This window comes from Delphinapterus leucas, chromosome 6 (genome assembly GCF_059928025.1).
Source record: "Delphinapterus leucas isolate spDelLeu-1000000601 "Yukka" chromosome 6, BTC_Dleu_Yukka2, whole genome shotgun sequence".
Lineage (NCBI taxonomy): Eukaryota > Metazoa > Chordata > Mammalia > Artiodactyla > Monodontidae > Delphinapterus > Delphinapterus leucas.
In genome coordinates this window covers 111872936-111885064 of record NC_143134.1, presented here as the reverse complement: position 1 = coordinate 111885064, position 12129 = coordinate 111872936, and the positions used below count along the sequence as shown (strand labels likewise).

At 38.5% G+C, this 12129-nt stretch overlaps 1 protein-coding gene and 1 pseudogene across 2 annotated transcripts in view; both read left to right on the top strand.

The window, feature by feature from the left end:
* Nucleotides 1-12129, top strand: part of LOC149749045 (kunitz-type protease inhibitor 2 pseudogene) — a 39477-nt pseudogene that overhangs the window by 853 nt on the left and 26495 nt on the right. Inside the window, exon 2 of the transcript XR_016393634.1 lies at nucleotides 247-282. The product of XR_016393634.1 is annotated as a kunitz-type protease inhibitor 2 pseudogene (transcript). The remainder of the gene's footprint in view (nucleotides 1-246; nucleotides 283-12129) is intronic.
* The window catches only part of LOC115802721 (N-acetyllactosaminide alpha-1,3-galactosyltransferase-like 1), a 31711-nt gene that overhangs the window by 2246 nt on the left and 17336 nt on the right, over nucleotides 1-12129 (top strand). Inside the window, 4 exon segments of the mRNA XM_089913692.1 lie at nucleotides 247-282; nucleotides 3830-3877; nucleotides 11149-11289; nucleotides 11734-12129. Of these exon segments, the coding sequence (XP_089769818.1) occupies nucleotides 247-282; nucleotides 3830-3877; nucleotides 11149-11289; nucleotides 11734-12129 (621 nt within the window).

Below are 12129 nucleotides of genomic sequence, written 5' to 3'. Positions count from 1 at the left end.
AAAGAAATAATAGATCGTAAGCTCATTGCAGGCCTGGATTCCAGAACTGGAATGTCACATCAGAACTAGATGCCACGTAGTCCAGAACAGGAGTATTGTGCCCGGCACATAGTAGTTTTGTAGTAATTATCTGGCTAACAAGTGAGTGAATGAATGGATCTGAATTCTAGATTTTTTTGTTATTCAATTGCAATAGGCATTTGTTCAAATTTAACACTAAAATGCCTTTTTTTCTTGTATCTAAAGAATAAAGAAGAACCTAGAGGAGATCAATCTCTGCTGGTAAGAATCTTTGTTCTGTAAGTACTTTACAAACTGTATTGAGGGCAAACTGGCTGGAGTCAGGTGGATTCTAATGGCAATGGCAGTCAGAAAGAACAGAAAACTAGACTGAATTTCCTAGAGGCAACCACTGACAAATTTCTTGGGTTATCAGTTCAGACACAAAGTGACTGCTCACTTTGAGTTTATATGGACATCTCCCAATTTTGCTCACTTGACATACTCATTTGCTTATACCAGACAAGTTTTTGACATTTTCTATAGTTTAAGTATCTCTGTCCAGGTTGATATTTTTCTTTAGATTGATAGCCTTCCTTAGTCAACCATGTTTTCTACCACTGACCATTGTGTAGAACCCAAGAATTAGTGAAACCAACCTTAAAAAAAACTTTTTTTTAAGTTCTCCATTTGTCATTGTATATATATATATATATATATATATTTTTTTTTTTTTTTTTCCGTACGCGGGACTCTCACTGTTGTGGCCTCTCCTGTTGCGGAGCACAGGCTCCGGACGCGCAGGCTCAGCGGCCATGGCTCACGGGCCTAGCCGCTCCGCGGCATGTGGGATCTTCCCGGACCGGGGCACAAACCCATCAGCAGGCTCTCAACCACTGCGCCACCAGGGAAGCCCTGTCATTGTATATTTTTAATAAAGTTGGGTGATTTGGATTTTGAAAGAGCACAAATATTGAGCAATCCTATAATGAAATGTCTTTGGCTAAAAACATCTATGAAATGTCAAAAAGGATACACTTTTAAAGGTTTTACGTTTAATATTTGATTTTGAAATAATTATAGATTCACAGGAAGTTGCAAAGGTAGTACAAAGAAGTCACATGTACCTTTCACCAAATTTCCCTCAGTGTTACATCTTTCATAATGGTAATCTAATAACAGGAAATCAATGTTGGGACAATGTATGTGTATAATTATTTGACATTTTATCACACGTGTAGATTCCTGTAACCACCACAGCAATCAAGATACAAAACTATTCCATCACCATAAAGATCTCCTCTGAGCTACCATTTGTAGACCCACCCAGTTCCTCTCCCTGACTCTCCCTAAACCCTAGGACCACTAATCTATTTTTATCTCTATAATTTTGTCTCTTTGAGAATGTTTTATGAATGGAATCATATAGTATATGACCTATTGAGATGAGACTTTTTCACTCAGCATAATGCCTTGAGATTCAGCCAGGTTGTTTTTTATATTAGTGGGTCATTCCTTTTTCATGCTGTGTAGTATTCCACGAAGGGATGTACCAAAGTTTGTTTAAGCATTCACCTATTGAGGGACATTTTGATTGATAGTTCTTACTGCACGTGAAAAATACTGTTCTACTTCCTTTTGGGTCCAGGGTTTCGAAGAAGAAATCCACTTTCATTCAAATTATTTTCCCCTTATAGGTGAATCATTTCTGACTGCTTTTAAGATTTTTTCATCTTCAGTTTTCAGAAATTTGACTATTATGTGCCTTGGCATGTATTTCTTTAGGTTTATCCTGTTTGGGATTCACTCAGCTTCTTGAATCTGTATGTTTGTTTCCTTTGCCAAATGTTAGAAAGTGTTCATCCATTTAAAAAATAATTTTCAGCCCCAGCTCTTTCTTCCCTCTGGGACTCCAATTAAATGAATATTATTTTTTTTGTTATAGTCTCACTTGTCTCTGAGATGCTGTTCTTTTTTTTTTTTTTTTCATTTTTTTCTCTCTGTTGTTCAGCTTGAGTCATTTCTATTATTCTGTCTTCAAGTTCACTGACTCTTTCCTCCATCCTCTTCATTCTACTGTTAAGCCTATCCATTGAGTTTTTATTTCAGGAATTGTATTTTTAAGTTCTAAAATTTATTTGGTTTTTTATATCTTCTATATCTTTGATTTTCTATATCTTTGACTTTCAAATTCTTTGCTGTGACTTTCAACTTCTTTGCTGTGACTTTCTATTTCTTCATGTTTCAAGTATTTGTAATTGCCCACTGAGGGCTTTTTTTACAATGGCTGCTCTACAATCCTTGTCAGATAAAACTAATATCTGTGTTATCAAGGCATCTGCATATTGTCCTTTCTCACTCAAGTTGAGGTCTTCCTGATTCTTGGAATGATGAGTGATTAGTTATTGAAACCTGGATATTTTGGGTATTATGAGACTCTGGATCTTATTTAAATCTTGCGTTTTCACAGGCATCCTCTGATACTGCTCCAGCTGGAAAATGGGTTGGCACCTCCCTACTACTGTCAGTTGAGAGGTGAAATTTCAGGTTCTCAACTCTGCCTCTATTGGAACTTAGTGGGGAGGGGCTCCTTGTTACCAATGAGGGGGGATGAGAGTTTAGGCTCCCCACATGGTCTCCACTGACACTGACCACAGAGAGATGGCCACAGATGCTGAGCAGTGGTGAAGGTTCTAACCCCCACTGACCTCCTCCAACTCCACACCAGTGAGGAGGGTCGGGGGGGCCTCATTACAGGCTGGTGAGGGTGGAAGTTTCAGTTCTCCACTTGGTCTTTGCTGGAGGCATGGATATGGGGTCACAGTTTTTCTGTGGTATTGGGCTGGAGTAGAGTGAGTAGTGCCTAAAAGTTTTCTGCCTTGCTAGGCTGCCCTTTTCCTAGTCCTTTAGTTGTAAAGAGCAGGTTTTTCTCAGGGTTCTTTTTGTGTCTATATCCATTGGCATTTCATCTGGGATACATGTGGCAGAAAACCCAAGGAACTCACTGCCATGTCAATCCATGAGTTCTGAGGTGCCTACCTGAACTGGCTTCTTTGCTTTCCGAGTGTTCTTTTGTTTGCTCTCTATATAATGTCCAGGGATTGTAGCTATATTTAGGGGTAGGAATAGGAAAAATTAGGACTATTCCATTTTTCTGGAAGCACAAGTCACTTAAAAGTTATTCTTATTTTACAAAAATCCTCAGTGTATGAAAGGGAAGTTCTCTCATAACCTTGTCAATTATGTAATTAACTTAAAAGTACAACAAAACCTTAGGTGCATCCTATCTTTAAGTGGAAATCAAAGGTGAACATCTGGACCCCTACTCCAACCCCTTTATTTCAATATATAAGAGTATTTATCACATAATAAGCTACTAATGTTTGATAAATTAAATCTGTATTTTCTATGAATATACATTATTTTCTGGCTCTGTTAATTTTTAAAATATATCACCCCCCGCAAAAGAAACCATACTGTCCCTTGCCTTCCTGCCCTTGATCATAACCTCTTCACCCTAACGTAGCCCTTATTGTTCCAGACTCAGTTTCTATTTCTTCTCCAAGTGGTTTCCCTTAACCCCAAATTTAGGTTGGATGCCCCATTTATATGCTCTGTTTTCCCTATTAGCACTTATCACTCTGTACTGTAATTATCTATTTAATATCATCTTTCCTGCTCATCTATCAGCTTCCTGAGGACAGGAGACTATCTGAATGTTCATAGTTATAGAACCAGCACCAAACAGTGCCTGTCATATTATAGGGGTGCAACATATATTTGTTGAATGAGCAGATTACTCTTAACATGATTTTCATTTTGTACCCAGGGATCAAGAAGCAGGAGAACCTCAGCTCTCAGACTGGTTTAATCCCAAGTAAGAACCAAAAATTCTGCTCATGAAGTAATAATAATAATAATATAACTCTATTTGAATGGGGAAGTTTTTTTTCATCATCAAATTTTAGCTAACCTGGGAGGTTTCCAGGACTTGGAATTTTTACTTTTAAGGCTTTTATATACAATCCTAGGACCTATTTATCAAGAATTAGGCAATTAAGGGTCATAATGAGAAAGATGTTTTCTGGTTTAACATTCCTGGTTTTATTAGGAGAAAGAAAAAACCTCTTTAGTAACAGCCTGAAAAATGTCATTAATGACTCCTCTTGATTTTGGCATTAACATTCGGGGGAGAATTTCATTCTTTATAATGGCTGTATACCATAATTTAAGTATTAGCCATTCACTGTTGGTTTTGTATTGTTTGCAGTTTGGGGGCTATTGTAAGTAATATTTCAACAAATAGCCTTACACATATGTTTTGTAAACTGCTGTGTGAATTTATCTGTAATATAAATTCCCATTATGGCATCATTGGTTTAAGAGGTTGTGAACATTTTAAATATTGCTTCAGGCTGCTAAATTGCCCTTTAACAATTATACTATTTATTTTCTAATCTACAGAGGATAAATGTTAATAATTTTTATTTTATATATCTACATTTTATTCTAGTAGTATCAAACATTTTATTACTTGAAAAACTTAGTTGAAATATCTCAATTCAATCTGTATTTCTGTAATTATTATTGAATTTGAGCATCCTCTATGTTTACTATTTATTTGTATTTCATCTTATCGGAATTCTTTTTTATATTTATATTTTTAATGGACTGCCGGTGCAGAGAATTAGAGGAATAATAATCCTTGCTTCATGACTTACTCTCATCATTATTTCATGCAAAATCCACTTATTTTATTTATTTGTGTGCTTTCTTGCTTATTTTTAATGAAGCAAAAATTACAACCTTCTATAACGTCAACGTCTAGCTTTGTGTCCTTTTCAATTCCCCCACTCTGTTTCCTTGCCCTAGTCCCTGAAATAACCACAGTCCTGAATCCTGGTTCATCATCCCCTTGCTTTCTTTTTTATTTTTATTTATTTATTTATTATTTTTTTAAACATCTGTATTGGAGTATAATTGCTCTACAATGATGTGTTAATTTCTGCTTTATAACAAAGTAAATCAGCTATACATATACATACATCCCCGTATCTCCTCCCTCTTGCATCTCCCTCCCTCCCACCCTCCCTATCCCACCCCTCTAGGTGGTCACAAAGCACCGAGCTGATCTCCCTGTGTTCTGCGGCTGCTTCCCACTAGCTATCTATTTTACATTTTTTTTAACATCTTTATTGGGGTATAATTGCTTTACAATGGTGTGTTAGTTTCTGCTTTCTAACAAAGTGAATCAGTTATACATATACATATGTTCCCATATCTCTTCCCTCTTGCGTCTCCCTCCCTCCCACCCTCCCTATCCCACCCCTCCAGGCGGTCACAAAGCACCGAGCCGATAACCCTGTGCATTTGGTAGCGTATATATATCCATGCCACTCTCTCACTTTGTCCCAGCTTACCCTTCCCCCTCCCCGTGTCCTCAAGTCCATTCTCTAGTAGGTCTGCATCTTTATTCCCATCCTGCCTCTAGGTTCTTCATGACCATTTTTTTTTTTTTAGATTCCATATATATGTGTTAGCATACGGTATTTTTTAAAGTATAAACTTATATCCTCCATGTGTATTCTGGAAAAGTCTATTTTAAAATTTTAGTTGTTTATATCAGTAACTTTATAAAGAGGATATCATGATGTATGTAATCTTCAGGGATTTATTTTTTCCCTTAATGTTAGATTGCTAAAATTCATCTCCAAATTGCGTATCACTGACATTCTTTTTTTTTGTTTTTTTTTGTTTTTTTTTTTTGCTGTACGCGGGCCTCTCATGTTGTGGCCTCTCCCGCCGCGGAGCACAGGCTCCCGACGCGCAGGCTCAGCGGCCATGGCTCACGGGCCCAGCCGCTCCGCGGCATGTGGGATCTTCCCGGACCGGGGCACGAACCCGTGTCCCCTGCATCGGCAGGCGGACCCTCAACCACTGCGCCACCAGGGAAGCCCTGACATTCATTTTGATGGCTGCATAATTGACTGTGGAAATATACCACAGTTTGTTCATCTACTGCTTCATTAAAGGGCACTTGAACTGTTTCTAGGTTTTTGCTGCTACTAACATTAAGAACTAATGCTCTTTTAAGATGCCTTTCCAGAGAGTTCAAAGAGTTTAAAAGGTGAAAAAAAATTATAGATAAAATAGCTGCCCAACATCTTCAACATTTGTCTTCCTCATTCCACTCCAATCGTACTGGCTTCCTTGATATTCCTCAGATACACCAAGCATGCTCTCACCTTAGGGCCTTTGCACCTTCTGTTTTCCTGCATGAACCATGCATCTTCTGTATAGTCAAATGGCTCATTCTCTCACTTCCATCAAGACTCCACACAAATGTTATTTTATCAGTGAAGCCTTCTCCAACCACCCATAAAAAATGGCCCCTCCCATTCCCTTTTTCCCTCACCCAGTTTTATTTTTCTCCATTGCATTCATCAACATCTGGTATACTACTTATTTGCTTGTTTATTCATTTATTATCTGCCTCTCCCAATAGAAAGTGCCTAGAAAAGAATCCTAGACATAGCAGAGGCTCAATATTTGTGGATTAAATAAATACATGAAACCTTTTGACTAATCGAAATGTCAGCATTTTCATAACATACCATTACATAATAGTGGTAGAAGGCATTCTTTCATTAGAGGGCTTGTGCTTTACTATTAAGCATCATGGATTTTAGTTTAAAATGAAATGACCAGGAATTCCCTGGCAGTCAGTGGTTAAGACTCAGCACTTTCACTGCCATGGGCCGGGGTTCAATCCCTGGTCGGAGAACTAAGATCCCACAAGCTATGCAGTGCAGCCAAAAAAAAAAAAAAAAAAAAACTTAAAAAAAAAAAGTAATTGATTAACATCTATTAAAAATGAACATACATAAAAGGAATCCTACTTCTAGGACTAGCTGATAAATATAACAGCAACAGTACACAAAGACATAAGATTAAGAAAGTTTATTGTATCATTTTTCATAGTGAGAAAAATTTCAAAAATAAAATGAATACCTATTCGTGAGGAAGTGGCTAAACTCCACACTGTGGAATATTATGCAGCCATTTTAAAAAATGAATAAGAGGGCTTCCCTGGTGGCGCAGTCGTTGAGAGTCTGCCTGCCGATGCAGGAGACACAGGTTCGCGCCCCGGTCCGGGAAGATCCCACATGCCGCAGAGCGGCTGGGCCCGTGAGCCATGGCTGCTGAGCCTGCGCGTCCGAAGCCTGTGCTCCGCAACGGGAGAGGCCACAACAGTGAGAGGCCCGTGTACCGCAAAAAAAAAAGAATTAGTCCAGATAACCTGGAAGGATTTTCACAAGGTTGTATTGAGTAAGAAAAACAAGATGCATAAAGGTGTGCATTATTTCATTATTGTAAAACAAACAAGATTTTAAAAGCCTGGATACATATATCTATGTATATGTGTATATTATACACATATTATCTATAGAATTAAGTGAATAGGGAGGGAAAAAGAAAAGAACACAAACTAGGCTGCTAATATGGTGATCCAGCCAGGAGATGGAGAAATTGTATACTGATAGAGCAGGAGTAGAGGTGGAAATTCTCTAGTACTATTCTATCATGATTCTATCCATTCATAGTAAATTTATTTCCAATATATCACTTCTGATTCTTACTCCTTTTAGACTTATACTTAGTTTCCTAGAACTAGATATAGGTCAATATAGCCTTGACTTATACAAAGGGTCCCCACCTTCTCTCTCCAGATACACTTTTTGAACAAATTATTCCCTCCCATATTATTATCATGATTCACATCTCATCAAATTTTAGTGACACATTCTAGCATCAAAATCATTTTAATACCTATTCTCTCTTTTCTAAGAATGTAAATATCTTAGGCCACATATATTATTTCCCTCCCTCATCATTGTGCTTCTTTCTATGTCACACCTATGATAGTCTATAGTACCATGAGACCAGAATTTTATCTGTGTATCTTCTTTCTGGAAATTTTCGTTGTAAACAATATACTTCATGAGCAGGTCACTTTGTGTCCTGCTGAATACTCAGGCCTCATGAGGTGTTGTCTAAGCTTCTCAGATACTGAATATATCACGGTATGAAAGAAGCAACTCAAGTGACATGAAGAAACTTTAATGAAGAGATTGTTAGCAGAGATTTGGGACCCAGCAAAGGAAATGGAGGCACACAGGGGCTTGCAAGAGCAGGAAGCTGTGACCACCCTAAGCCTAAAGGGACAAGGGAAGGAATGATGCTCCTGGAGACCAGGGATTCCTGAAACCATGAAAGAGTCAACCAATAGAAGTTGCAGCTGTATATGGATACAGCCACTGTCAAGATCTCAACAAAGCTGGAAGAAAGAGAGGAGAATAGGTAACCTCTCTTCCTGCCTGCTGATCTTGTGTTGGGGCCTCCCATTAGAAGAACCGGTTGGAAGCCACAGAGCAGGGGACTGGATGACCAGTCTGCTTCCAGGACATAACACCAGGCAGAGAAGGTCTAAGAATAAATAAGGAGAAGGTAAATAACTAGCACAATCCCCCCTTTTGCCTCTTAGCATCAATTCTCAACCTTCACTTAGATGAAGAAGCTCATGTTCCCCAAACAGGAGAAACACAGTCCCATCAGCTACAAGGTGTTGTCAAGAGATGAGGTAATGGCAATTCAGCCATATTCCCACCTGGAACCTAAAATGTAACAGCCATCTCCAGTGGTCTTCTTATAAAGTGGCAGAGAAAGGGGAAAAATATAATTAACAAAATAAATCATGGCTACAATCCCACCTCTGTAACTGTTCAGGATGTTGGTAATCTATGGTATCCTTATCCTCTGCCAACCCCCGGGTCAGCCAGAGTTCTTATCTGTTAGGGTGACCCAAACCTCCATGCCTGAAGATTCTGAGTCCTTTAGTGGTACCAACTTATTGAGATGCCACAATTTCCTATTGACAATTATTACTAGAAATGGGAGTACTATTGGGCACCCCAGAGAATCTCTTGGGTTCTATATGCAGCCCTCCTTGCCATCATTGTGTAACTACATCTTAATATCCTCTCGGTGATGAAGATCAGCCACCCCAGCCAGTGAAGTAATGCCATTTTCTGCCTCTTAGCTAAGCATCATGAAGAACCCCAAGTGACCTGCTATCAGGTTCATAGAACCATGACTTATTTCCTAGAGGAAGAACCCCTCCCTTGGGATCTAGGAGATCTAAACTCACTGAACCCATTGATTCAAAACATGAATGGTATACAATAGGATAGTACCTCAAACTTTCAGGGAATTATCTCCAAACTGTCACTGAAATTGAGACTTTCCCTGGCCATTCCACTTTCTACTAGGCCAGCTGCCTCTAGAGAGTGAGGCACATAGTCAGACAAGAGAACTTCATGGAATTGAGCCAAATGTCATTTCACCCTGAGATGTATACCTTAGGCGGAGGCAATGTTATGTGTGATATAATGGCAATGAATAAGGTATCTGCAAGTCAACAAAGCTGACAGATTTGTAGGCTGGGAAAGCAAATCCCTATCCTGAACATGAAACATTTCCTGAGGGAAAGCTGCTGTCCCTTTCATCATGGAGTCTAATATAATCAAGCAGCCATCAGTTGGCTGCTGGTCCCTGAAAAATGGTGTCATATAGTGGGCTCAGAGTTGGCCCCTGCTGTTGGCAGGTTGGGCACTCATCACTGGGAGATATCCATGTCATTGAGCTCATCATCATCTCCACCGGAGTCCAAGTACCTGGCGCCTCTTTGTATACAGACACTAAGCCCACCACAAGGGAGGCTAAGCAAGGCATCTTGCTAACATCCAGAGGGTAGATCATCTTGTCGACCTGACTACTGAAAGCCACCTTTGCAGAGGATATCCTCTGGTCAGATTTACCTCCCAGGCGAAGAGTTTCATACCTAGAGTATAAATCTAATGACTCTAAGTCTCTGCTCTTACTGCTTCCTCTTCTGTTTTATCAAACAATTTCTAAACACAGGTTCTTAATTGCTTTCTGCTTTCAGAGACTCTTTTTCTTTCATTCTGGCAGCAAATCTTTAATCAGATCTAATGAGGAAAGAGATAATCTTCAAACCCTTTCATTGTCTTAAATAGATATTGATTTGCATCTGTAGCATGCCTAATTACTAAGTATCATCACTGTGACAAGGATACATCTGGCCAGTTTTAAGGTAGAGTTTGAGACTTACAGTCAAATAGAAGTGCATGACTATTAATTCTAAGAACAGAGAGGGTTTAAAAATAAATGTATAAAAAAATAAATGTATAAGCTAAAACAGTAAAAGGGTCACTTTAGAAGAATTTGTTATATTATTATTAATATACTATTAAGTGTTGCCAAATCCTACACTTGTCTGGGTCTGGATTTGTGATTAAAACCTGCGATCATTAATAGCAAAATGGCTTCTCACTTTGTATTCAATTCCTTCCAAAATGAAGGTCTTGATTGACTTTAATAGTTTAACGCCCTGCCTCCAGCCAAACTATTTATTATTACGAATACTGCTACTTCTGCTGTCATTTTGTTATTATTAGAAGCAAATCTAATGTCATTCTTCCTTTATGGACTAATCACGTTTTCTTCCAGGTTGTAGTGATGGGCCTAAAGCATTAAGGAGAAGGTGAAAAGAGAATACTCTGGATCTTCTAGGAAAAGAGGAGGGAGAAAGAGGAAAAGAAGAAGTTGCGGGGAGGGAGAAAGGAAGATATAAGGAGACAGTGGTGCTGCCTGCTTTAGGCAACAATCAGAGAAATATTCAGACACCAGGCTATTTCAGTTTAAGCTCCAGTCAGAGCTCAAATAAAAAATCCTTGGGCTCAAAAGGCAGTATGTCATAATGACTAAAGTATAGATTCTGAAGCCCACTGGCTGATCTTGAACCCTGACTCTGCCATTTATTAGCTGTGTGATAGTAAGCAATTTACTCAACCAATCTGTGACCTAAATTTCCTCATATGAAAAACGGGGATAATAATAGTACTTACAGGACATTGCAAGGATTAAATGAGTAATGGAAGGCACTTAATCACCATGCCAGGCACATAGTAAGTATTTGATAATCATTAGCTATTATCACTTAGACAACAACTTTTCCTGTCATAATAAAGTGGTAGCTGCTTAACTTGTTTCTTGTCTGTTCAACAGAAAACGTCCTGATGTAATAACAACAACTGACTGGCTTGCTCCAGTCATATGAGACGGAACTTACAGTAGACAGGTCCTGGAAAAATATTACAAAAGGCTGGACATTACCATAGGCTTGGCTGTAATACGTGCTCCCAGAAAGTAGGTGCTACTAATAGTCATCCTTTTATTTATTTTGGAAAAATGTGGATGAGTACCCATAGACTTTCTACATTCAAAGAGCTATTCATATTTAACTCTAACCATTATATCTGGCTGACTATATAATTATTTTTAGTGATTATTTTCTTCAGCTGTGTCTGAGTCCTTAAACTATTTGGGAATCTTTTCATTAGTATCCAGTTAGCTTTCGCAACAAACTCTATGGCTCTTCTCAGGCTCCCAAGCTCACACTACATTCTCTTTCACTAACCAATACCATTAAGTTCTAGACCCAACTGCTCTACTCTTACATGTCGATAGTTCTTAAGCAACAATGACACGTGTTAGACATCATGTTTAAATGACAGGTAATCTCCTGATGATTTTTAGCAAAACAAGTCTTTTCCGTTGTGTATTAGTTTGTTTGTTTTTCATGTTCCACAGGTCTTCTGCTCGGAACTTGCAAGAGTTCATCCAATCTGCTAATAAGTACCTTTTGGTTGGCTACAATGTTATCTTTTACATCTTGCTGGATAGCTTCTCCAAGCTGCCTCCCATAGTGTTAGGTCCCCTTCGAACATTTAAAGTATTTTTGGTGATCAAAGAGAATATATGGAAAAAAAAAGATAATATATGGGAAGACTTACATTTCATATACATGAAGAACTTACTTGACTACATCATAACACACATCCAGCATGAAGTCAACTTTCTCTTCATTATGACTGCAAACCAGATCTTCAAGGATGACTTTGGAGTGGAAACCCTGGGGAAATCTGTAGCTCAACTTAGTGCATGGTGGTATTTTAAAAATGGTAAAACTTTCCCCTATGAGAGAAC